General features: G+C 40.9%; 1 protein-coding gene across 2 annotated transcripts in view; it reads left to right on the top strand.

Annotated features, from left to right (window-relative positions):
* LOC108900190 (cadherin-4) overlaps positions 1–23,513 on the top strand; it is a 247,446-nt gene that overhangs the window by 182,326 nt on the left and 41,607 nt on the right. Inside the window, exon 5 of one of the 2 annotated variants that reach the window (XM_051071314.1) lies at positions 4,731–4,928. The exons of the other annotated variant lie outside the window; for it this stretch is intronic. Coding sequence (XP_050927271.1) covers positions 4,731–4,928 — 198 coding nt within the window. The remainder of the gene's footprint in view (positions 1–4,730; positions 4,929–23,513) is intronic. 2 annotated transcript variants of the gene reach the window in all.

Raw genomic sequence — 23,513 nt, 5'->3', positions numbered from 1 at the left:
CTTATTCAACATTTGATTAAATACTGGAGAAATGTGCTTTTCATACTGGGGCCAACCCCTTACTCGTAGTCACATATAACTATAAATCAATTTTGGGTCCACCCTTTGATGTAAGACCCACAGCCAGCCACATAATCAAAACATAGGCTCCACACCCCCTTGGCCAACAAGCAAAAAATTATTAACTAGGCGGCACAGATGTTTAATGTGGCACTGCCTGTGTCTCAAGCAGTAAAGCAGGTCGTCCACTAATCAGAAGGTCGGTGGTTTGATCCCCAGCTATTTCAGTACACATGTCGAAGTATCTTTTGGCAGGATACTGAACCCCAAATTGACCCAGAGGTACCATCAGCGTATGACTGTATGTGTACAGAAGCACTGTATGAATATGGGTGAATGTGACTCATAGTGTAAAGTGCCTTGAGTGGTTGTTAAGACAAGAAAATCACTGGATAAGTGCTGTCCATTTGCGATCACTGCATTTACCTGCAGTGATGGAAGAAGCATTAAGATCTTTTATTTAAGTAAAAGTGGCAACACCACAGTTTAAAAGTTCTCTATTGCAAGCAAAAGACCTGCTTTTAAGATTTAAGCACAAAAGCATTAGCAGCAAAAAATACCTTAAACATAATTGTACCCCTCAAGATGGCCCCTTTCAGAGAGTTATATTATCATATCATCACTAATGATAATAATATCACTGTATAAGCACTGTTTTTGTAGCTGGTGTAGGTGGAGCTTATTTTAACTGCTTCATTTTGTTGGGCAGTTTAGTATGTAGCAGTATGTCATATTTGATAACCTGATCAAATGCTAAAAACATTAGATTTGAACTAGTAACTGTAGTTCTCAATAAACAAACATAGAGGAGTAAAAGTGAGAAACAATATTACCATCTGCAAGCAGAATATAGTGAAATACTCAAGTACATGTAAGTACCTCAAACTTGTACATAAGTCTTAAGTAAATGTACTCTGCACCACTGTTTACCTGCAGATAGCCAACTACACTAGGTGCTGGTACAGATATTTTCTACGGTTCTTGATTCAAGGATTAATATTGTATGAAACAAAACATTAAATTTACTGCCATAGTTGTGAATATACAGAATATCATATATTAGTAAATGTACTGTATGCTGTATTTATAAAACCCTCTAGGAAAATAGGCTGCCTTGCATCTCTTCCACAAAATGGAAAAACTCACTGCTATACTACATCTCATTCGTGTCTCATTCTGGCAGCTCTCAAACACAAAACAGCGCTGTATTAAAAAGGGCGTCAAATCCTTCGCTCCACTCCAGTGGAATTAACTGTTTCCCCTGATTTCTTTTGGCAGATTCTGAAATTTGAATTGAGTCCACATTGACCACTCCTGTTCCTGCAGTAGTTACATCTGAATGATGTGTAAATGTTCAAGGCTGACAAAGCCTTAATTCAGTATTTCTGTGTTCAGATTTCATTGCTGGTTTGACGACCCCTTTAACCCTCTCCCTATTTTATCCTCATATTTTGTTTGTAGTTTTATACATTAAATATTTGTCTAAATGAGAGCGTGAACTGCTATCATTGGACGGCCCTGTATAAATAAAGATTGAAAAAATGTATGAAAATATGTTCTCCATCCTGCCACTGAGGCAGACATGACAAAGATGTGAACTGGGAATGTGCTGGGGCCCGATGATAGGAGTGTTTGGTAGGTGAACTTCTGTGCTGCTGTTTTACCTGCTGGTGCACCATCAGCCTAACACAGCTCAGTGCTTGAGGAATCACTGTTATTGAGACAAGCTGTCAGGACCCACTGACTGGGAGGAGAGATGGTAGAAAAACAATAACACTGGAAGAGAAGGGCAAGGTGGGGGAGCACAGGAGCAAGGGATAGCTCAGGGGACTGTGATTGACACAGAGAGTGCAACTGATGCATAGCTTCTGCAATGATGTTCGTGACTGAATTCTTGACATGTTTTTACTGGCTTGTAACCCTGAGATATGCTGCTAAAGTTAGTGAAGAACAACTCTGCAGAATGCCAATTTAATATAACCTTTAGATCACAATATACAGCACATCTACAATAGCCCCTGGGACACTAAATGTGGTAGTTAAGAAGTAAGCCTTGAGATGGTGGATTCTATGTAACCTTGACATAAAAGTGTAAATATGTGTAATGCACTTGAAAGTAAGAAGCAACATATCTGATTGTCTGCACTCAGTTGCCATAACCAGCCCTGGGGTACACTATAATAGCTGTCTTACTATAGTTTCAGTGATTTTTGATTGTTTCTTCCCACCCTGGAACTATCTGCAATGAAGCAGATTCTCCACAGTTCGCCCTAGTGTGTTTTGTAGTATGTAAGGGAGGTGATATGCTTGATAGTTCCAGCATTTGATGTAGCTGTTTTGGACTCAGGGGTGAGTTAATGTTCATGAGGAGATTGAAAATGGGCTCCTTTCAAAATCCTTATTTGAGCATCCTTCAAAAAGACAGGTTTGTGGTGGTCATTTCTCTCTCCCTGCAGGGAGTGTGTGAGGGGAGTGTATGATGGGAGAACAGTGTATGATTGAAGTGTGTGTCTGTGATTCAGCTGTCACTGTCCTCTGAAAGAGGCTGTAAATACAACCTCAGACATGCTCTCTGTTAATAGGAATTTTTATATCTGGTGTAAATGACAAAGTCTGAAGTTTATGGTCTCTTTCGTATATATAGATGCACAGATATATACATACATACATAGAATTCACAGACTTTCCACTTTGACTTTTTAACAGCTCTGTCCTACTCAGGTCTGATGCATGATGCCACAAATGCACTAAATAAGAACATCTTTTTTCTCATTGTGTTTGTTGCTTATTTGGCACGCTGCAGCAGATTTTCTGCTTTTAAGAACTGATGTAGCTTTCTACTACTGCTATGAATCATTTTTTCCATTTCCATGTTGGTTTGCTTGGAACTTTTATCAACCCAGTTTGAGTTACAGTTTGGATGCAAATAACAGAACTGAGGACTCTAGTGCTTTTGTAGTTTAAGCTTATTTTAAATGGTTTTGGAAACATCACAGTTAAATACTTATCAACCACATATAAGCAAACAGACAAAGTGAATAGGAAAGAATTTTGTAGATTAATTTAACAGAGGAGTTTCTTAATGAGAGCATGGAAGCTTGTAATTTGTATTTAGTTTTGTATTTACTCACTTTAATTGATTTCCTAATTAACATGTAGTTCCAGCTAGTATGGTAAAATTATTAAGGTATCAATTACATGCCTTTTGTCTTGCTCTTGGCCAATTATCATACATTTATATAGCTTGTGAAGACATCCTATTTTCCTGTGTCATACTAAAGTCTGTACATACTAAATAGTCTATTAACTACATACACTAATTTAACACTTTATGAGAGAGTAAGAGAGAAAATTCATCCAAATCTCAACATATTGTATAAGATGGAATATCATCACAATATGATGAGTTACTGAAAAACATCAGCTGGTTATCGGCTGATGCCCACAGTTCAAAGCACACTGAATGCATCAGCTAGCTCAACATGCCATTTGACCCATTAAATCTGCATTTGGTCCGTCAAAGAATTCAGCTATTTAATGATTCCAGTACATTTTTCACACAAAGGCTCAACATGTTATTTCTAAAACTGTATTTAAAATATGTTCATACTTTATATTCCTGCCACATTTTGCTCTGATAATCAATGGATGGAATTTGTAGAGTTTGCAACTTTAAGCAGTGTTAGAGCAAGGACATGAATCGTCTTTGTTCTGGTTGCCAAGCTACCTAATCGCCAATTAGGTGCCGAGGGGCTAACTGCAAGTGAACGAATGAGTCATTCAGTCAGCAAGTGGGTGATCGAGTGAGTGAATAAATAAAAAGAGCGAATTTGTGTGCAAATGGGTCCATTAGGTGTTTCAAATTCAAAATACAGGAGGTGTATTGTGCACTTTGTTTCCATAGCAACATCATGCATTCTCTTCAGCTATAGATATGACAGAAATACCGTAGGTTATAGTAACAAATAATTCACACATGCATGTGTATTACACATGCACTAGCACAAGTGACACAGGCTGCTTTTTATGATGGAGCCAGAGCAGCTGCCTGACACACACTCCTCACTACAGTTATTGTTAGAACACATCTACAGTACTTATATTCAGAGTAATAGCTACTTTCAGACTGCAAGGGGATGGTGCCACCAGTATTTGTATTTGCCACTGCCATCTGAGCTGACGATAATTGAGGTTTTTCCATCAGCCATTGCAACCGTAGAAACCACACTGTTTCAAGCTATGGACCATGGTATTTGGCTGCAGTAAGAGGTTAGAGAAAGTTTATGGTACAGGTTGTCAGTAGGGATCAGATGTAACCAGCGGCCATAGTGGTGGATTTCTACTCTGCTGCCTGCTGCCATTAAAAATACAGACCACTTGACATCGGTAGGTAGCCTACACAGCGCTTACTGCTCAGTATCGGAGTGAACCTTAATACTTGTTCACTAATACAGTGGGCTGTCTGCTAAAACTTTCCATGGACACACAATGAGCAAAGATTTTAGATATATAATTTTAACCTGATTATTATTATATCATTATTATATGTTATTCTTGCTGTCCTGTGAATTTTTACTCTGAATCTGAAACAACTTTGGTTTCACATCAGTAACTTTTATCATAAGCAACACATCCAGCCTCCTAAATAAAGTCTTGTGTTGTCTCAAAAGGTCATGATGGAAGATGGGAAAGTCGCTGAGGGAAAAGAGAGGAAGGACGTTTTCCAAGCACCGCCTCCTGTCATCATGTTCTCAGGGTCTGGCCTGAACAGCTCCAAGGGTCTACGGAGGCAGAAGAGGGACTGGGTGATCCCACCAATCAACGTGGCAGAAAATTCTCGAGGACCGTTCCCTCAGATGCTCGTCAGCGTAAGTGACAGATTTGATGGGCCGCATCACTGATTTGTTCTGAATTTACAGCTGGGATTTCTTGAGGGCACTTCACGGCTAACACTGATTGGGGGGTGTGTGATGGACGATGATAAAGAAAAGAAATACATTAGCATAACTGGTTTGTTCTCCACATCCTTGCAGATGATTATGTTGTGTTCCCCCTGATGTAATTACAGCCACAAATTCTCAAGGCATTTAAACAGTCCTGATTGGCCCTGAGATGTTTTCCCTTCAGACATAGACCAGGCTTCAGAGCAGCTTAGCAGCTCAACTCTCCTACAGTGTGAGGTCCACTGGGTTCACAATGAAACAAATGATTATTTCTGCTCTTTTATGCATCCTTTCTTTCCTTTATCAGGCCATTTCAGAAAGGTTGCCTGAAGTTCAATACTATTTTTATAGCTGCTTTATAACAATACAATTTGTCACAGAATCTTTACTGAAGCCATAACTCTGGGCCCCCTGTGAGATATAAAAAAAGCTGCTATTCTCAGGCTCAAAAGAGCAGGACAGTGCTTCATTCCCTGTGCCCCAGTAAGGACATGATGGTTGAAAATTTAAATAGATCAAAGGTAACAACATGACAAATGACCTTACTACAGCCTCATCCTGCATGTGTGTCTCTGTGTGCATCCATGTCTACAGAACCAGGTATTTAAAAGTAGTAAAACCTCAGCTGCCTCTGCCTAATCATTATTCAATAAACCTGTTCTCATTTAGCATACAAGATTGGAATGTGGCAACAACAACTGACTCTCATCACGGGCAAATTTCATTTCTGCAAAACCACTGGCTTTGATAGGTACAAAATATAAACAGAACGTGGGGAAGGTTAGAGGTCGAGGCTGACGGAGGGGAAAAAAAACATGAATAAATAAGCGTTTGTGTAAATGTGTTTTTGTGCAAAGGCTTGAGCTGCACGGTGCTTAAAATTCAGAGATTCTGTCATAACAGAATCTGCAGTTTGTCTCTCTCATAGCAAAGCTCTAGACTCAAAGCTTGTGGTGCACGTTGTAATTCGACAAAAAACATCATTCCAGTAGACCGCTGCTTCTTTCTGTGCTCCCACTTTCCTTCTCTCTTTATCTGGAATATCTAGCCATCAGCTTTTCCTCACTGTTTACAAAACTCTCACAGTTTATCTCTTTTGGGTCTTAAATTGTGCAAAAGAAGCATTTTTTTCCCTTTTGTTTCTGTTCTTTGTTTTCAACCGGGTTTCATCCAATCCCCAGGGAAAAGCCTGGGGAGCTGCTCGAAGGAAACTTTTTTTATTCTCATTCTTTTTTTTCTTTTTTTTGGTGAAACAAATACATCAAGTCAAAAAGAAGAGAGTTTGTAAGTCTTTGTTTTGGAATTGGAGTGCCTCTACAGCTGGAGTGTGTCCCATCAGCCTGGCACAGTATCTCTTCTAAGCCCGCTGAGCCCTTTAGAAGTGCTTACACCCAACCATAAACTGGCCAGACAGTTCTGCTGTTTCCATGAGCTGGTCAGAACCAGAGAAGAGAGCCAGAGTGGATGGGGCAGGGAGAAAAAGAGAGGGTATCAAAGGAACATTTGGAAGTATAGTGTGCAGCCAAACACAATCCACTTTGTGCAGTAAATAGGTCCGTCAGGGGCTGGTGGATTGCTGAGAGTCGAGCATTCAGAGCAGAGAAGTGGTGCGTGTTGATGCCTCTGTTGGGCTCTCAGGTTCCCGTCTTTCTCTTTAATGATGACTGGAGGGCAGGCAGGGCCATACTGAGAACTAGAGATTTTAACAAGGAGACAGCTCTGGGGGTTGGATGGCATGTGGGTGATTTTGCCATACTTATTGTTTATGTGTTTAGTCCACTTTTATAACCTCTTTGGTCTTGTTTTGAGAATTGAGGCTCATGTGCATCTGTTTCAGTTCCTTCAGTAAAAAAAACCCACTCAAAACAACAAAACAACCCATGCCAAGATACATATTTTTTCCTTAACATTAAAATGAGGATAAAAAAAAGTTTTTTTTATCTCTGACATTTAATATGTTAATCATAATTTTAATCTTTATAGGAAACATGTTTCAAAACAGAGCTTGCAGTGTTTCTGTCACTCATCTCTTCAACTGTCTTTCTCCAACTGTGCCAATGCTCAGTGCTCTGTGTGCCGTGGCTGTGTGATGCCTCCCCTAATGGCCTGTGAAGTCAGTCCCTTTCCTAATGGGCTGTTCTGTCATCCAGCGCAGCAATGAGTGACATGCAGGCAGCGGCCTTCCCCGCCATCCCGCAGCTTTTCTCCCTGCCCTGACCAAGTTGCCATCAGTTGGACAGGCGGGGGTGACAGCAGCCCTCACCTGCATCTCCACAGGTCTGCAGCACTGTCACTTTGATCAGGCCAGCATAGGATCGGGCAGGTGTCAGGACAGAGGCCTCACTGACTGGCCTCTGAGCTCGCAGCCTGACATGGCTCAAGGGAAATGTTGACTGCTCCGGTAAAGTCTTGGCAGAACCGTACTCCCATCGCTCTCTAATGCCAAGACAGCGTCAGAGCTGCTATTGACTGCTTTTTATTAATAGCAGCGCTGAAATAATTGCTCCAGCACTTTAGACTTTTCCACTGCACATCAAAGTGTAGTGTGCATGGTGCAACTCTCGGGCTTGTAGCTTGGAGTTTTACTGAATGTAGCCTGGTGTTAGCAACAATGGTTTAAGCACTATTGCACCTCTCTACAAGAAATAGGTATGATTAGTGCTTAACTTTTAACATATGAATATGCAAGTTTAGCAAAGAAAGCAGTGGAGAGGAAACAGTAGCTCAACATTGTTACAGAGAAAACAAAGGGAAGAAGAGATGCAGAAAGAGTAAAACAAAAGTGGGGGGAGTAATTTTTCACAATAAACAGGTGTTCTTTGTCGTTCTCTTTCTTCTGCAGCCAAACAGCCATCAATAGCATGTAAGGGACATTGATTTTTCACAGAGGCTTTTTGAAACCTTCCATTGATCCACACACTTCTCCTACGGCTGAGACGCATCGATTTCTTTTGCTCGGGTAAATAAAGACTCAACGTAACCACTCCACCCCCCCACCCAACTCCCTTAACCCCCTATTAGAACAAACGTCAGCAGAAAAATGAACAAAACCCTGATGAAACAACAATTTAGCCAAGAAGCAAGACAGGGCATGAATAAATGTTTGTCCAGTTAAATGTCCTTTTCATTGCACTGTTCCCTGACTCTTGTCTGTGAGAAAATAACAGGGTGAGAGAGGGATAGATGTGTTTTGGGCCTGTCAGAGTTGCTGGTGTGGGTGAGGTCACGGTATCGTTGCTTTCTCACACTCTGTATCTGACTTCAGAAATATGCTTATTTGCTTTCTTACGTGAAGCTGCAGTCTAAGTCCACTAGCTTGGCTAAGCATAAAGACTGAGAGCAGCTGGCTTGGCTCTGTCCAGAAGTAACATAATACAGCTAAAAGCTCCTCCACAGCTCACTAATTAGCACATGATATCTTGTTTGTTTGATAACATGATAAGATTTGAGCTTCAGAGTTTCAGTAAGAGGGCTTTGCTACCTTTGGATTTCTATTAAATAGCCAGATATGTAAATAGTATCCATCTTTATTTAACTCTCAACAAAAAAAGTGAATAAGTATATTTCCCAAACTGTCAGTTATTCATATAAGACTATGGCAAAGATGACATTCTAAAGTTAGTACCATTACAATAGCTCATTCTTCACAAAGGAATAGCCATTGTGTATCTACACATCTACAGTCAGTTTAATATCAACTTCTCACAACATCGACCTCTTTACATTCTTTTCTCACCTTCAACTCTCTTCTAATTGTTCACTCATTGTATAATTCTTGTGCTTGTCCTCAGTCACCGCTCTTAATTTCAGCCTCTCACTTCTGAAAACCCCACTCATTCATTCCACGCCTCCTCTGCCCTGGGTAATATTTTAATGTTTGTCGAACAGAGATATTATTTTGAGTGAAAAGACATTTATTTTGAGAGCCAGAATAAGGGATGTGAAAATGACAAACAACCGTTTCAGCTAAACTGTTGTTTTATTGGATAATATTTCTTTGGAAGAATTTCTTTCTGTCTGCTGGCTGTCCTTGAGACAGAGAAGCCAGATATTCCGATAAAGTGTAGCTGCATCCCTCAATAATCACAGGACATTATATTGACAGGAATACCATAGAGAGAAACAGCAGCAGTGAGAGCAATAAGCCAAATAAATGGGTACTTGTCTAAAGCCCTTTATTGACTGATATGAGGGGAAAGTTTTATTTGATATCCTGCTCTTTTATCGACAAGTGATTTGTATCAATAATGTGTTGTAGGTATTTATTTCCTGGTAGTAGCTTTAGAGGCAGCATGTTAAACAGTGCACAAAGTACCGAAAGTTTCTGTCATGGTGTGTGTTGCAGTGCATCTGGTTATGTTTATTGTACTCGCTGCAGCACCTGTGCTCCAGTTTTCTACATCTTTCTCCATGGAGCACGTTGAGAAAAGCGTTTTTCGAGCAGAATGAGAGAACTCCCCCCCCTGAGGTGTCTGCTTTCTCCTCTGCGTACGTTTACCAGTGATTAATGACTGCTGCGCTTCACTGACAGACACGGCAACAACAAAAACACCAGAAAGACAGACAAAAAAAAAGAAAACAAAATCTGAAAGAAAGGGAAGAACAAAAAGCAACATACTGTACAAGAGAGCTGGAGCTGGGCTTGATTGAATTGGAGAATTTTGGGGTGGGTGTGTGGGGGGGAGATGGGTGGGTATGATTGAGAACAAGAGAAAGCAACAGAGGGAGAGCAAAGGAGCAAGAGAGGGAATGTAGGGCTAGACCAGGATTAGAGACACGTCTCTGTTTGTGTTTAGGTCTGATAGACTTCCCAGAGAACTGCTGTTCACGGCCTCTTCCCTCGAGTCTAATGAAGCCTTCTGGCATCTGCCACCCCACCACCCGGCCAACACCAGCACTGCACTGCTCCACTCTGCCCCCTTCATCCTTTTTCCACTCCCTCCTGCTGAGACAAACACACTCACACACACACATACACTCAATTGCAAACAAACGTACACATGCATACACAGGCACAGAGAGAAATTACTTGTCCTACACAGGCGGGAAACAAAGGATCAGTAAAGCGCATGTGCCGTGTTGTTGCCTTTGTATATGCTCATTGTTTGGGGTTTTGTTTGGTCGCATTTCTGCTTTATCCCTGAACAAAGAGAAGAAAAAGCTAAGCTAGAAAAACAGGACTCCATCTTGTGTGTATGTGTCGGTTTTTTTTGTTTTTTTTTTACCTAGTCCACCAGAGAAAGGTGGTGAAAACACAGGGATGGGAGTATTTAAGGATCACAGTCCGATCCAGAGCTCAGTCACTCGGAAACCACATTGCTGCCCATATGGAACGTTTTATGAATGTTGAACTGCACAGAACTCTGTGGGCTAAATAAATTCAGGCTGTGAAAACACTCTAATGTGTGGCTACGCTAAGTCTATCAAACACATGAACTGTGCACTGCTGTATATGTATTCAAGCGTTTTCCTTTCGGGACTGTGTTTTGTCTTGTATTCTTTCGATGTTCTTGTGCACTGCTAAAGTCCTTTCTTGGCAGGCGTACATCTTAAACACACATACACCCACTTCACACACACACACACACACACACACACACTACATAAACGCTATCAAGCCAGGGAAGTAAAGAAAAGAAACAATAAACTTCTTTCAGAAATGGGTGGACCTCCTGTAAAGTATGAAGAGAGGGGGGAAAAAGGAGCAAGAGACCTTGATCCACTGTGGGGGAAGAGCAGAAACAGTCATGTCAGCACTTCATTTCCTCTTTGTTTTTACTCAGAAACACATCTTGGCTAGTTTAAACTCTTGGCTTTTTGCTTGGTTTCACCCCCTGAAGAATTCACAGGAGGTATTTTCTTTCCAAACCTGAGCTTTGAATTTTATTCCTGGAGACGCTGCAAATCAGTCGGCCAAATATACAGTTTGATATTTACTGATCCTCTCTTGATGTCTGTGTTGTGGCAGTGCCGGTCAGCCTGTTGGTCTTTCCACTACTTTGGCCCAGTCGGAAATATCTCAGCAACTACTGGATGCACTGCCACAAACGTTGGTATTCTTCTGACTTTTCTTACAGCAGATTGACATTTTTTGATTTTTAGTGAAACATCTCAACAGCTACTGAATGGATTGCCATGAAATTATGTGTAGTCATTCATGCAGAGGATGAATCATAATGTTTTTGCTGATCCCCTGGCCACCAGCAGATTAACATATTTGGGATATTATTGAATATATCTACAATTATTGGCTTTATTGCTGTGAATTTTGGTGCAGATATAGTACAGTTATAGTAGTATAGTAGTACAGTTAAATAACACATGTATTTAAAAAATGATCACCTCAGATATTACCTCTGCTCTTCATGCACAGATACATCAACCTTGGCACATGCAAGTGTAAAATAGAAGTATTCAGACATAATAACTCTGCTCTTGTGACAGCTGGGATAAACCTGGATAGGCAAGCCTGAGTTATGATGGCACGGGTAAAACACCAGAGGAAGCTGAGAGTGCTTTACATTGTTACTCTTGCTAATGGAGTCTTTGTGAGAAGCATACTCACTCCTGTCCTCTTTGACAGGTCACATCATTAATGAAACATTTGACCATAAAAGCAATTTGACCGTCTTTTGAATAGTGTGAAACTCAGGTATTTAAGAAAGGAGGTGAGCATCTAAGGCTGCATTAATATCTCATGCAAGGAGTCGGTGGAGGGCATTTGTGAAAAAAAAGGAAGGGAATAGCTTTAGATATTCTTTTGACAGGTCTTTTTCTCTATGCTTAGTCCTGACTTGTTTCCCCTCAATGATCCACTAGTTTCCTAAGAGCCACTCCCTTGTCTTGGCATACGGTATAACAAATACTTTATGAACTGCATTTCCTTTCCTCTAATGAAATTAGATCAATATAATTACATTTATCAGCCCCAGGAAATGGAGTCTCCTAATCTCCTGGTATTGATGAGAAAAACAAATTGTTACTACAGTCATGTATTTGTCAACAGCATTTGGCCTTTGTTTCCTCTTATGTTCAGGGAAGTGAGACTGAAATGTAATTTTCACTGTTTAATATCTCATTATTTTGAAATTAGCAGTGTGAAGTCCTGGTAAACATGTTCATCAGACATGCTCAGCTATGGTTTATTTTTCAAGAGGAACATTTCCCAGCCTCGGCCTTGCTGTGCACAACCAGCCAGGCCCAGAGCTGCTACTACTAAGGCTTTACAGTAACAAAACAAACAACAAAAAATCCTGCATCAGCCACCCACTCACTTATACACGTACAGACAGCGCAAACACACACACACATGTTCACAAATCCCCCCCTGCCCCAACGCATACTTCTCTGATATGACATCAGGCAGCACCAGGCGGGCTCCCTCCTGGGTTCAGTTGGTGTTAAATTAAACAGTAAATCATCTCACCAAAAGACACAAGAGTTATGTGTGAGTCAAGGGCAACAGTTCTGGGCTCTTTAATAGGAGATGAGGAGGACTTTATGAAGGAGATAAATAACAGCTTAACAAACAGCCTCTGTCTGGTCCCCTGGAGGTTAGCCTCAGCGACCCTGTGGATCAGGAGGATGAAGGAGAGCCAAGAATTTATTCCTCTGAAGACATGAAAAAATAATGCGCAGTGAAATTGGAAGAAAGATATTCGGAAGGAGACTCTGGGAGATAGGGAGTATGATGATGAAGTGGGGTGGGGGGAGGGCGTTGTGGGTGGCAGTGATTGTTGGTGATATGAGACGAGGTCGGTCAAATAGAAAGGACAGGTTGACAGACAGGTTGGCAGTCAGATAGACTGAAAGACAAAATGACAGTAGAGGAGATCAAGCAGACAGACAAACAGACAGACAAGATGCGTTCATCCCATCAGGTAATCCTTTCCTCCCACCTCTGCTCAGCAGTGTTTGCATGTTTGCCTGAGAGACAGGACTGACAAAATACAATCTGATTCAACACGAAGCAACAGCATTTAGAGGAAATGGAAGAAAAGAGTAATTGCGAGGGGAAAAGTCCTAGGGCATGAGATTGAATTGAATTGAAGCGCTTTCAGATGCAAGTCATGTGATGTAAAATTCTAATCTCACTTAATGTGCTTGTATTTTTCCATTTTCCCCCTCTTTGGTTCTTTCTTTCCTGGAGGTAAAATGTGAGGGAAATCAAAATTGAGGCCTGCACCAGAATAATCTGATCCTATTTGCGTTGTCATTTACAATGAAAGGCCTCAGTCAGAATCTTTTCATGCAAGTATAATGCATACTGTCATGGGGTGATCGTGTTTTTGTATGACGGTAAACCCCACTAACCGCACACATACCCACAGACATGCAAGGGCACACACAGGCGCACATGAAGAACTGGTAAAAGCAAGCACACATCACCACCGTGTATGTGTATAATAAAATTCCTCACTGTGCAATGAAATGCTTTACAGCATCTCAAGATGAAACAGCTCCTAAGATAAACAGTTTAGCGGCAGATAAAAAGTTGGCTGTATTTTATAACTTGTCCTTTAACTTTGCAGGTTTCTCCCTGTTTCTCACTTATGAGTATTTCTGGCCAATACTCCCTGATGCTGCTTTACACATTTTTATTTGCTCTTCATTTTCAGGAGAAAAGAACATTTCCTCCTAACGCTCTATAAAAGCTTTAACATCCCACATTGTTCATAAAACCAGAGTGATGCATAGCTCTTTGCACAGCACCTGGCATCGCAGCATACAGCGGGTGATGTTATGGTTCATCTGAGGCTTTGCAAAATGCTTCTTTATATAAGGTGATTTGTACTGGTTGCCATGTAGTGAGTGTCATTTTAAAAAGGGCTCACCGTCAAGCCAAGTGGCTAGGGCGTCTGGGGCATTTCCATATTTTCAGCAATGTTTTCCTGATGACTGCTGGGACTTGAAAGAGGTTCACAGAAACTGACCACTGCTGGTTCTGGTCCATTTCCTGATCTGTATCAATCATGAAGTGACAGGTCAGCTGCCTCTGAAAAAGCAAAATCCACATGCGCACCAGCCATCTGTATGTCATCCTTATGACACATGTGCTTATGCTCCAGCAAAGATACACAGGCGTGAATCCACAGACACACATGCACAGCTGCACAAACATACACACACACACCTCCTCACTCTTCCAAGGTTCATTTGTCAAGATGACAGCTGGACTCTTGCTGAGGTGGAGTTTGCCAAGCTGAATCCCTCACTTGGTTAGTGGGAGCCAGAACATCCTGGGAAACATTCTGACACACACTTAGAGGCTGCGGCGGGACCACATATGTGTGTGTTTGCGTGCGCGTACATGTTTGAGCAAAGTGTGTCTTTGTGTTTGTGCGCATGTACATGAGTGAGCATGCAACTTTTCAAAACACCCAGCAGCAGCATGGCAAGGTCCGGCCCCTCTTCAGTTTCTGCCTGTGCTTGGCAGGGGTAGGCTTGGCAGGGAGCAGCCCATTTTGTCAGGCTTCCAGTCAACATCAAACGTGCATACCGCTCCTGCCTCAACCAACAACACCTTTCCTCCTTCGCCTTCGCACTCACATCTGGGTCCTTAGACATCTGTTTACCTCATGATACTTCCGAAGTGTTTGTCCCTGTCGGCTTGGAGGAATGTGCTGTATGCTTTCCCCTTCAAACAGCCCTTCAGCTGTGTCCACTGGAAATGTGTCTGTGCAGTGATGTAACTGCATGTTTCTCTTGACTAGATTGAAAAAGACAATGGAAGACAAATTCATTCCAGCAGCACAGGACTCCACAAAGGTCACATGTCTGGTCAGGGGGGAAAAACTTCATCCTCTTTCTCATGTTTTACTGTACATCCATCCTGCCAAATGGATGTCCAAGCAAACAAGTCCTGGCAACTTCTCTACACTTCCTGTTTCCAGGTTTCCAGCCAAAAGGCTCATGGCCTGCTACAGAGTTCTGCTGATGCAGTCAATTCACAGCCACTTTCATTCCCCCCTTACTCTCACTCTCCTCTCTCTTTTCCTCCCTCCATTTTCCCTCTAGTCTGCATTTCTCGTCTTCACTGCTGCCTGATGGATTTAGAAAGTGAGAAGAAAAAGAAGAAGGGTGGGGGGGGTGGCAGAAGAGGGAGATAGTGGCGTATGAAAGGTGGACGGTGCAAAAGTGTGTGTGTATGTATGGAGTTTGGGAGGGGGTGGGTAAATGGCTGGGAAAAATGCTATAGCAGCAGATTTCATGCCACTGTCACCCTGTCTCCCTCTCGCTCTCTGCTTCTCTCTCCCCCTACAAGTCTCCAACACTCTTTACTCTAATTACCCAGATTGGGTTTCCTGGGGATGAAGGGACGAGGGAGGAAGAGGGAATAACAGGGGGTCCTTGATATTGTCCTTGTCAAAGCCTAGGGGAGCGACTGGAAAAGTCATTCATGCATCCATCACACTCCCGATTTCACAATTTAATCAATCCCCTAATGAAAGAGAGTGACAGAGAGAGAGAGAGAGAGAGAGAGAGAGAGAGGGAGCGATGGGTAATAGTGAGATGGCAGCCCTCACACTCTAACCCTGCTAAGCCAAAGCTAAGGGGTGCGACCGCTCTTTGTCTGCCATTACAATGGCTGCCTTATTTTCATTCTCCCTGCCTGGAAGAAGGGAGTGCGGAGGGCGAGTCATTCCATTGTTACCTCTAGGGAGAATAGCACCTCTAATTTGCCATAAGCCTGCACTATTAAAGACCAGACTCCTTTCTCACTGCAGTAATTGGAAAAGTCATTCACTGCTTAACTTCCATTACTCCATGTTATTTTCACTAATGTGGAGGAAGGTATTTTAATAATCTTACTTGCATCACCTCTACTGTAGCCATCATTCAAATGACATTAAAAAAACACGGAGCATGCTACATTTTATTCTGTCACACACTCACACAGCTCGCTAAGCTGGATAAATCTGAAAATGCATCTTTCTGCCCCTCTGTCCTCTCTGTCCCCTCAGTAAATCAGAAAATGGCATCCTTCTATTTTGCAGATGGATAACGGCATAAAAGCACGTCCATACAATTGGTGACCAGCAGTGCAGTTGAAAAGACAACATTCAGTCATCTCAAACTATTTCTGTGATTATTCAATTAAAATTTCATTGTAGTTTATCACACAGTACAGGTTTGGCGGTAAACTGTATTTATTTTTATTCTGTTCATATTTGCAATAATAACAGTGATTTGATTGATGTCGCAGTGCAAAACAACAAAATCATTAATTTGGCTATATTGAAACACAATAGAGGTGACTGAGCAGAGCAGCAGAGGACACAACTGAGGTCTGACTAGCTTAGGCTTAGCAGAGATCCTTAGCTCCAACCAGGGAGTGCATAATTTAGTTTTTTGCAAAGCAAAAGAGGAGGAAGAAGAGGAGATTTTGGCATGGCTCAGGAGGTATAGTGGTTATCTCATAACTGCTCCAGGTGCTGCGCCATTACTGTATGAATGAATGTGTGAATGAGTGAATGGGTCATACACTATAAAGCCTTTGAGCGGTAGATAGACTAGAAAAGTGCCCTCCATTTAAATCATTTACAGCCATGTTAGCAGCCCTGAGGCTATGTGCTAACATGCACATAGTGACAATGCCAATATGCTGATGTTTAACAGATATTTTTATCGTGTTCACCACTGTAGTTTAGTGTGTTACCATGCTAACACTTGTTAATTGCCATAACAAAAAGTATGAGGCAGATGGGACTGTCATTAGTTTTGCAGGTATTTGATCATAAATGACAAATTTGAATTTTTATCTGAGCCTGCCACTGGATGAAGATATTACAGTTTATCCTGTGGGTGTCTATACACAATTTTATTCCCATCCATTCAGTATTTGTTTAGACATTTCACAATAGGGTGTGCACTCACACGCAAGGGAAAACATTCAGAATAACATTCAGATTCCATCAGCTTAATTTGGACGTCGTCATTCTTAAACAGGGAGCCACGGGAAGATCTGTTCATGCAGACTCTGTGCAATCCTCACTAGCTAATGAATACAGGATGTTACACAGTTTGTGTTTTATGCATTAGTTTGTAAGTGCATTTTTAAAAACCCTAACTTCAGGCTGAGATACTCAACATCAATCCGGCCCTACCTTTTGAAGAGATACAATGCACAACATCAAAGCCTGAGTTTTAAGTCTGTGTTTTAAAAAGGCCACGGGAAAGCTCTTAATGCAGACACTTTGCTGACTCACAGCAAAACACACAAGGTGTCTTTTTATCTCTGTGCACTCACCGGAGTACATTTGACAGATGGACTGTGTATGTGATATGCAGTGCCACCTAAAAATCTTTCTCTTGTAGAGGCTCTTTCTCTTCAGTGTTAACCAGTTTGTTGTTGACCTGTTGGCCAATACCTGTATTTCTTGTCTGCCTGTAAGGCTTTACTGTACTGCTGAAGGAACATATCTCTCTGTTTGTTCCTGTCGGCATTTGTCTTTGGAGTAGCTATCCCTGTTTGTTGGGCTTTGAAGCTGTGAAAGGCCTGGCTTTCAGCTCTTTAGGGGTTTGCTCTGACTTTACTGTCTGCAGGTGACAGACTGTTTATACTGTCCAACTGCTCGCTGAATGAGTGTCATTCTCTGAAACACTAATTGGCATGCTCATGGCAGGCCCATGTCTTATATGTTTCTTTTTTGCTTGCGCGTGACATGCTTAAGCCAAATAGTAATACTTTTTCCTTTGAGCGTTTTCTGGAACTCAATGCAGCTGATTTCACTTTCTCTCCATTTCAAGAGGGTGTTTTTGGTTTTTGCTGTGTTTACAGTTTTGCTCTCGGTTTTTCATTCTTACAATATTCATACCTTAATTATTATGAGTGCTAGATGCATGTGGTCATAGTGTATATTTCTTGGCTGTGTTATTTGTTTTGTTTTGTTTTTTTCCTTTCTCTAATTTCTAAACCTCTTCAGTAAAAAAAAGACTTTTCATTCAACAGAGCCTCACACAGTCGTCATCACATCAGTCGTCTCAAGCTGTCTGGAAGATATAATGCACAAAGCTGTGAGACGATTCAAGTTGAAAGGACACCTTCCTTTTAATGTGTTTGAAATTGAAGGTTTTGTTCAACTGAATGCAAAGTGATTTCAAGAAACTGTTCTCAACAGTATTTTTAACAATACGTTTTAATATGGTTAATGTTTTCACAATTCTCTTTCACGAACAGCAACATGTGGCCAGTTTGTTTTCTTATTGAAACCACCCTCAGCCACATCCAGGCCACATATGATATATCTTCAGTCTTATGTCATGTGTTTCAGGAAAATGAAATAAGTAGAATAACAAAAGAAGTCATGAGCATTAAGGATGTTCTTGGTTAACAAATCTGTGCCTGGTTTTAAGTTGTATGCAGTGCAGATAGAATGTCAGAAACTCATCCACCACATGTGGCCTTTGTTTTTGTATAACTGAATATGACTATTGTGATTCTGAATCTGCTCTGACTGACTCGGTTCAGTGTAGGAGAGAGTTAAGATTAGGTCATAATTCCAAATACCTTTTTTTTTTTAATGTAACCAGTGTGTGAACAGTGTGAGCGGATCTTCTCTCCCCTTTAGCACTTTTTTTTTTAAACAAAGGCATGTAATGAGTAGAAAATCAAGAACAATGACTCATTGTTGACTTGAACCCCCAAAAAAATCCTCTGACTTTCAACTTCTTGAATACACAGCAATCTATATTATCTAGACTGTTCAGTCAGATCAGTCAGTGTTTCCCCAATGTGCATTCAGCAGCAACACACCGCTGATTTAATGAATTAATGAATGAATTAATGAAGTTAGAATTTCTGTTACTGTTATTACTGTTAATTGTGTGAATGAATAAGTTACCACATTGATATTATTTGGATGTTAATAGGCTTCTGAGGCCTTAAATATGCAATGCTTAATTTCTCAAAAATGGTGGGAGAATAAATCTAATTTAATTTTATTTTATTGCCTGCATAAAAATGCACAAACAAATCAAATTGGTTTTATTAATATCCTGATCATACAAGGTGCCAACTTCAAAGAGGTACAAACATTGACTAAACTAAAACAACTTTTTCCTGTACACTTATCATGTCATTATATATACATATCATTATATTTAAATTTTCAGATGAGTCTGAAAAACTGTCTCATTGGCTCATTGAATTAAGCCGTTTCATATTTAAAAAATCATTGTTCTCTGGGACGCAGACACGGGACATTGAGAGCGTCTGTTTGCAACTTGTTTCTCTTTTTACTGAAGATCCAGACGTCTGGTTTAAGACTGGTGTTATAACAATATATAAAGTGACGTGACTTGAAACATTCAGAAAGTAGTCAGGTGAAAATGTTTTAATGTCTGGCCATTCGGCCGACAGCCCCCACTGGTGGAAAACACTGTGGATTTGTTGTACCTAAATGCTCATGTTGACAGCAAAGGACATGAACAAATAGCAAATAGCTTTGGTGACTTAAATGATTTCAGACAGTATGCAGCCACAGCTCTGAAAAAGAGTCTGATGGAAGCAGAGAAAGTAGCAATAACAATTAACAACGACGTCTCAACTAATCGACTAATCAACTTAAACTGGCTCGATCAACTTCAAAAAATAATCCCTAACACACACACACACGCATATATATATATATATATATATATATATATATATATATGCGTGTGTGTAGATATATATATATATATAAATCAGAGTTGTTGGCTTTTAATGACACATAGCAAATTGTTTCTGCTTTTGAACATAATTGTTGGATGGATAGGAAGTTTAAAATACAAAGGGTCACTCATTGTGTAAGAGCATTAATCTCACTGGTTCACCACCTTAATGTAATAATCTCTCAATTCTCCATGTTTGGTTTGGTAAAAACAATACCACAGCTGGTTCTTCACCAACCTCTTCTTTTCATCTTCTTTTTCCGGCATCATCACTTTCACAGCAATTCCACCCTCTAGCAAGGAGGATAGACCTGCAAATGTAACAAGTACACTGGCACAGACAGTGTCTGTGAACACAGCAAATTCTATTTTGAATTGTATATACTGGAGCTCTAAGCATCTTCATGTTCCTCCCCTTTGTTTACATATAGCGCCTTCTCTCCTAATCTGCCATGGTGAGAGTTGCGTGGGTGGAGGAAAAGCTTGAATGCTGAGGCAAACAAATGCAATGGTAATATGCTCAGGAACACTCTGGTATCACACAAAGCAGAGAAGCCCACCACTGCCTGGGTTTGAACTTGAAAGACCTCAAAAATAGAGTCAGCCAAGACTAGCCAGGCTAACTCAAGTTGGTAGAAATGTTTGAGATTACATTTTTTTTAGATTTAGAGGAAGTGGGTTGTTGTTTCCACCAAAAAAGAGAAAAGTAAAAGTGAATTCTAACTAAATTGGGCCCTTAAAGAAGTCAACATAGTAGAACAAGGGAACATGCACACTGGCTAGCCTAACACAAGGGGTGCACCACAATAACAGTAACACAATAACATAACTACATCTATGAAAAACAACATGAAAATAACTTGAAAAATGAACTCTAATAGATACACAAAACTGTACCCCAGCCTGTTTGGTGCAGTCCTGGGCCCAGGTGTGGGAAATTAAAATTAATATTCACATTTTAAAGAGCAGACATTCCCAGGTTTAACAGAACAGTGAAATTAACAGTTTAATAGAAACTAGTGCCAGATGCCAGTACTTAATTTTTTTGTTCAATATTTGCGTATACAAATGTCAATTCTCCTACAGCTTTTGCACTCATGTAGCACCATATCAGCCCACTCCCACCTCCATGTTTCACAGTCAGCACTGTGGTGTTTCAGGCCAAATCCAGACTAAATATGCTTGATCCCATCTGATCCAAATATATTCTGACCAAACAATGCGCAGCCAACATTCATCAGGCCTCTTTTCACGTACCTCTTCTTGCAGTTTTGTGACATTTTGTGAGCAATGGTTCTCTTCTTGAATGTCGTCCATGGAGGTCGACGTCATGCAATGTCGTTCAGACTGTCTGATCAGTCTCTGAAACACCAATTTCCACAGATAATCCGTGTTCCAAGTCAGAGGCACTCACCCATCTGCTTTTCAATGCAAGGTTGCATGGTGTCATTTTTCGAGGTCAGCCACTACGCCTTCTGTTATTGGTAGTATGCCTCTGTCTATATCTCCATTGCTGTGACAGTGTTCAGTAGCCTACTAATACACTATTGTACCTTCTCCCATATTTATGAAGTCTCACAATCTGGTTTCATGCTTATTCAGGCAGGTTCTTTTACCATGTGGAGTCATGATGCTCTACATGACTATACTCTTGTGACCACTGTATATTTTTGCTTTGAGGTTTTAGTTTGGGCCTCATATTTTCAGTGTTGTCTAACCTGTTTGTTTTGAATATTACATAAGATCAAATGCCCTACACTTCAACTAAAAAATAATACAATTATTGTAAAATGGTACAGTTTAGTGATATTGCCTGGTGTGTACTCACTTTTGTTTTCTACTATATGTAGAGGTATTTCTAGTATTTTTTTCTAATCCCATGCATGTTTATTGAGGTGGATCTACATGGATCTAATATATTTGATAGAAGTTACATAACTATCTACTTGCAATTTGAATCGATGTTTTGAATGTATCTCTTCGTATCATTGAAATATGTCAGTAATTTCTACAGCAGTCATATATCTAAGTAGTAGTAGTTGGGTACTTTTTAAAGTGTTAGTTTACATGAATTTTTAAGTGGAAATTAATTCCTTTGCACCCCAGTGACTGTGGTGGTAGAACGGCGCCTCTGTGTTATTCATTCCCCTCTCTTCATCTCCTCTCCTCTGTTTTCCCCAAAGACCCAGTGGCATGATAATTTCTCATTTGATTCAGTTTTGCCTGGCAGAAGGGAGCTAAGCTCACTGATAAGATCTCCTTAAGAACCAGACAAGTTGTCAGTAATGAAGGGAATTGCTTTGATCCGTCGACAAATAGGTCATTTAGACAGTGTCTGGTTTCTGATGCCGAATGATACAGTCATGACTTTCTCTCTCGCTGCCTCTGTCTCTCCCTCACTCTCACTATCAATCTCTCTTGGCTGAGCGCTTCTCGTCCACTCTCTCTCCCCTACAGACACATACGCACGCACACACACACACATTATCAAGACAATAGAGGGAAAATCAGAGGGAGTAAAGAAAAAGTCAAAGAGAGAAAAAACTGAAAAACTGTTTTTGATTATCATTTGCGCTCTTGAAAATGAATTCCTTTGTTGTTTATTACCCAATGGAGACATTTTATGTGCGTGTGTGTTATTGTGTGTCCCATGTGAGCTGCAAGATAGTGGTGTAACAAGAGACACACAGAGAGGGAGAGAGAGAGTTTCCCTCTCTTCATTAAAGGAAATAAAAAGTACTGATACAGTTATGAGCAGCTCTTCGTGTTCGTCTCATGCTGGGCTTTTTTCAACACATTCACTCCCTTTCTGAAGCTAAAATGGCAAAATGACAGTAAGAGCTGCTTACTATTGAAATGACATCCTGCCTGTCACAATATTCTGTGATAAAAGGATGAGACTGATAACATTCAACAACAGCTAGCTGATTCATTTCCTTGACAACCATTATTGGATCTCTTAATGCACAACCATGTATATATGCATGTGATTTATTACAAACATCACAATCAATCACGATCCAGACATCATGGCAGTGGCAGTTTGTCATCCCTTGGTCATTATCAGCTCTCAACTGTCCAAACAAGCTTAATGTGAGAACTGGAGGTGAAACAATGCTGAAGTATAATCCTTTCTTGAAATCAATCTTTGGAATAAACAAAGTCTTTCATAGCAGAAGAAAGCACAGTTGTGCACACTTGAATGTGAATATGCGCGCACATGCAGCCATGCAAAGATATTTGGTAGAAACAGATGAGAAAAGGATTCTGGCGCCGTCCCTCAACAGTTTTAAAAACGTCTACATGAACATTGTGGGAGGGAGAGCTAATTGGCTGGAATGACTGTGGAGACATGCAGCTGAATCTCTTTGCCCCCCCCCAAGCAGGGCGACTTGGAAACGGGTAGGAAATCAGGGGGGCGGGGAAAACCCAAATGAAATTATGGGGAGCTATCACTTCCTAACTGGTGAGGATTTATACACCACTGCCAAGGCCAACGGATTGAAGTAATTTCATTTTTCATGCATGGCTTCTGTCCCCACGGAGACCTGAAGCGAAGAAAGAGAGGGAGAGAGAGAGTGATGAGAGAAGACAGCAGAGGGGAGAGATGAGAGGAAAGAGAGGAGATGAGAGAGAAGGAGAAGGGAGGGCAGAGGAATGGAGAGACAAGAAGAGGGGAGGAGAACAGGGGGATGAATGAGAGGGGGAGACAGTTTGGCAGGCGGATATGTAGTAATTGCTTGTATTTTCTAATGCGACAGGAGAGGTAGATGGAGTCAGCGTGCTGTAGTCTCTTTGCTTTGCCTGTACAGGAGGGTAATGGCAGTACATTGAGAGTTCAACTGAGTTGCTAGC

This window comes from Lates calcarifer, linkage group LG6 (genome assembly GCF_001640805.2).
Source record: "Lates calcarifer isolate ASB-BC8 linkage group LG6, TLL_Latcal_v3, whole genome shotgun sequence".
NCBI lineage: Eukaryota > Metazoa > Chordata > Actinopteri > Centropomidae > Lates > Lates calcarifer.
This window is presented reverse-complemented; position numbering and strand designations above follow the sequence as displayed.